The sequence below is a fragment of the Ranitomeya imitator genome, chromosome 8 (assembly GCF_032444005.1).
Source record: "Ranitomeya imitator isolate aRanImi1 chromosome 8, aRanImi1.pri, whole genome shotgun sequence".
NCBI classification, from domain to species: Eukaryota; Metazoa; Chordata; class Amphibia; order Anura; family Dendrobatidae; genus Ranitomeya; species Ranitomeya imitator.
Genome location: NC_091289.1, coordinates 192,811,349 through 192,815,009, shown reverse-complemented (window position 1 = coordinate 192,815,009; position 3,661 = coordinate 192,811,349). Strand labels below are relative to the sequence as shown.

General features: G+C 41.6%; 1 protein-coding gene across 1 annotated transcript; it reads right to left on the bottom strand.

The window, feature by feature from the left end:
* Window positions 1–2,098: 2,098 nt before the first annotated feature.
* On the bottom strand, window positions 2,099–2,812 carry LOC138648147 (myosin light chain kinase, smooth muscle-like). The gene has a single exon (XM_069737652.1). The coding sequence runs from the start codon at window positions 2,810–2,812 to the stop codon at window positions 2,099–2,101; it is 714 nt and encodes a 237-aa protein (XP_069593753.1).
* Between the last annotated feature and the right edge of the window lie 849 nt (window positions 2,813–3,661).

Genomic DNA, 3,661 nt, shown 5'->3' with positions numbered 1-3,661 from the left:
CCTGCGGTAAATCACAAATGAGAATCACCTGTGATTAATTGTCGGTGTCCATGTGACATGAATTAACCAATGAATGATGACTTGAGTGTTTTATAAAGACACATGGTCAGCCCTGTTCCTTTATCACAATGGTAAAGACAGAGGAGCGGTCTGAGGACATCAGAACTGCTATTATTAGCAACACAAGACTTACAAAGGGTATATGGCCATCTCCAAAAACCTTGGTATTCCAGTTTCAGCAACGCGCAATGTTATTAAGAACTTTGCCAAGCATCGAACCGTCAAGAACCTCCCTGGATGTGGGGGAAAGGGGAAAATTGACAAGAGATGTGTTCGAAATTTGGTGCAAATGGTAGAGAAAACATCACCTCAAACACCCAAAGACCTGAAGGCCAACCTGAGACAGTCTGGGGTCATGGTTTCAACAAGTATCATACGCCGCACACTAAACCAAGCAGAGCTTTATGGGCGAAGGCCAAGGAAGAAACCATTGCTGAAGAAAGGAGCAATAAAGGAATTATTGAACTCTGCCAAAGAGTACCTTGATAAACTACAATCCTTCTGGGAAAATGTTCTGTGGACAAATAAAACAAAAATAGAGCTTTTTGGCAATACAAAGCAAAAGTTTGTTTACAGATGTGCAATGAAGCTTATAAAAAAGAACGCCCTACCAACAGTTAAGCATGCTGGAGGATCTATTATTCAGCACAAATCTATGACACCCTCATTCATTGGTGAACATAGATGAAAAGTGCCTGTTTAAAGGGAGCCTGTCACCTGAATTTGGCGGGCTCTGTTTATGGTCCGATGGGCAGTGTTTTCTGTTTTTTTATGCACCCCTTCCTTTCCCGCTGGCCGCAATATTGTCTTGAATTTGATTAGGTTTCCTCCATAGTAGGAGATTGCGCAAAGCAATCTCACTGGCGCACTATGTCCCGGAACACAGCAAAATACTTCCAGGACATAGTGCGCCGGCGCATGCGCATTAATGCTTTTCGGCTTTGCCCGCAGTTGGGCAAAGCATAGTGCGTAAGGCGAGATTGCATTGCGCACGCGTGTACTACGGAGGAAACCTAATCAAATTCAAGACAATATTGCGGCCAGCGGGAAAGGAAGGGGTGCATGAAAGAACAGAAAACACTGCCCATTGGACCGTAAACAGAGCCCACCAAATTCAGGTGACAGAGTCCCTTTAATATCTCAGCCTTTTCTTTGTCCTCTATAATTACCTTGTTATTATCATCTTTTGAGGGGCCCATATAATCTTTTTTTTCCTTTTGTCAATTATGTATTTATAACATTTTGGGGGATTTACTTTAATGTTGCTGGTGATTTGTTTCTCTGTGGATAACTTTGCTAGCTTGATTTCTTTTAAAAAAAAATTTTGTTGAGATCTTTATACTCCTGAAATGCAACTTCTGCTTACTCAGATGTCAGGATTTTGAATTCCCTTTGTTTTACATCTCCACATTATAAAAGTTTTAGCTAATACTAATTATTTCCCACCAAACTGAAGTGAAATGTAAAAATGACAAGAAGACCATAATAAGTTATTACCACGTCTGTGCTGGAGCCCTAATTACTATTGATCATCAGCAGAAATAACTGTACGCAGAGTAATAATGAGCCCGTGCCTTATCAGTGGACAAGCAGTGAAGCCTCAGAAGTGAACGTATGCCAGTGCAATGTCTGCTATTATTGGAATTACTGCAGTATGGTTGTATCTTTTATTGGTATTAATTTTCTTTTGTCTAAAGAACATGTAAGAATCATGTAAGAAAGTCAGTCCTTGGCAGGATTTACTGGCCCTGTGAGTGGACTGTCTGGGGCTGACTAATGGATGGAGATAATATTAATTGTTGTTTACTCTAAGAGAAACAACTGGTGTGGGGGTTAACGTGATCTTACTAGAAATGTCACTCATGATGATTGTAGTGGTCTCATAAGATGCAACAGGTGTGATAGTTACAAGAAGCAACAAGTGTGATAGTTACAGTAGTCTCACAAGAGGCAACAGGCATGATAGTTACAGTAGTCTCACAAGAGGCAACATGCATGATAGTTACAGTAGTCTCACAAGAGGCAACATGCATGATAGTTACAGTAGTCTCACAAGAGGCAACAAGCATGATAGTACAGTAGTCTCACAAGAGGCAACAAGCATAATAGTTACAGTAGTCTCACAAGAGGCAACAAGGATGATAGTTTCAGTAATCTCACAAGAGTCAACAGGCATGATAGTTACAGTAGTCTCACAAGAGGCAACAGGCATGATAGTTACAGTAGTCTCACAAGAGGCAACAGGCATGATAGTTACAGTAGTCTCACAAGAGGCAACAAGGATGATAGTTACAGTAGTCTCACAAGAGGCAACAGGCATGATAGTTACAGTAGTCTCACAAGAGGCAACAGGCATGATAGTTACAGTAGTCTCACAAGAGGCAACAGGCATGATAGTTACAGTAGTCTCACAAGAGGCAACAGGCATGATAGTTACAGTAGTCTCACAAGAGGCAACAGGCATGATAGTTACAGTAGTCTCACAAGAGGCAACAAGGATGATAGTTACAGCAGTCTCACAAGAGGCAACAGGCATGATAGTTACAGTAGTCTCACAAGAGGCAACAGGCATGATAGTTACAGTAGTCTCACAAGAGGCAACAGGCATGATAGTTACAGTAGTCTCACAAGAGGCAACAAGGATGATAGTTACAGCAGTCTCACAAGAGGCAACAGGCATGATAGTTACAGTAGTCTCACAAGAGGCAACAGGCATGATAGTTACAGTAGTCTCACAAGAGGCAACAGGCATGATAGTTACAAGAGGCAACAAGTGTGAGGTTACAGTGGTCTCACAAGCAGCATCAGGTGTGATAGTTATTGTGGTCTCAGAAGCAACAGGTGTAATAGTTACCAGCTGTATGTGGTCCCATGGACGGGGAAATATCAAGGACTCCCGACCGACATGTGAGTACAGAATACATCGTACAGCACTACACATATGTCAGATTTCTGTTTAGACGAGGGGTTTAAGGGTGAAGAGAACTCGGTTCTGGCCCACAGCAATCAGGCGTGTACCCCAATCATTTGCATATTATTTTATTTTTGTGTGGAATCGCTTAAGTTCAGTTTTGCATTTTTTTTTCTCATATATGAAAATTTGGTCCCTGTTGTTTTTATTGGCAATTTTCATCAGATCAAAGGAGGACATGTCCCTGGACGATCGTTCCAGGAAAAAAAAAAGTTTGTGAAAAGGAGCATTGATTGGAATGAGTGTGTGCTCTATAAGTACAGGAAAGATAAATATCTTGGTACCGTGTTAGCCAGTAGATAGAAAAATACTGCTCTATAAGTAAGAATAACAGCGCAAATACCAAAAAGCTCCAGCTTGTTGGCCTGCTCCTATACGGTATACGGTGCTTGTACGATGTAAACAGAGGAAACAACATGGATATTAGACAATATGAGGGATACTACAAAGTGTTGAGTGCCAGACCCTTATATAAGACCCTCAATTACCCGTCTGGATTCTGTTCAGGGAAATCTAGGGCAGCTCGGTGTAAAATTGCGAAGTGTGACTCAACGCTGGCAGCGGCACTCAGACGCCTTTCACACAATTTCATTGTACGGTTTTTGAAAGCAAAACTGTTCACAGCAGTCG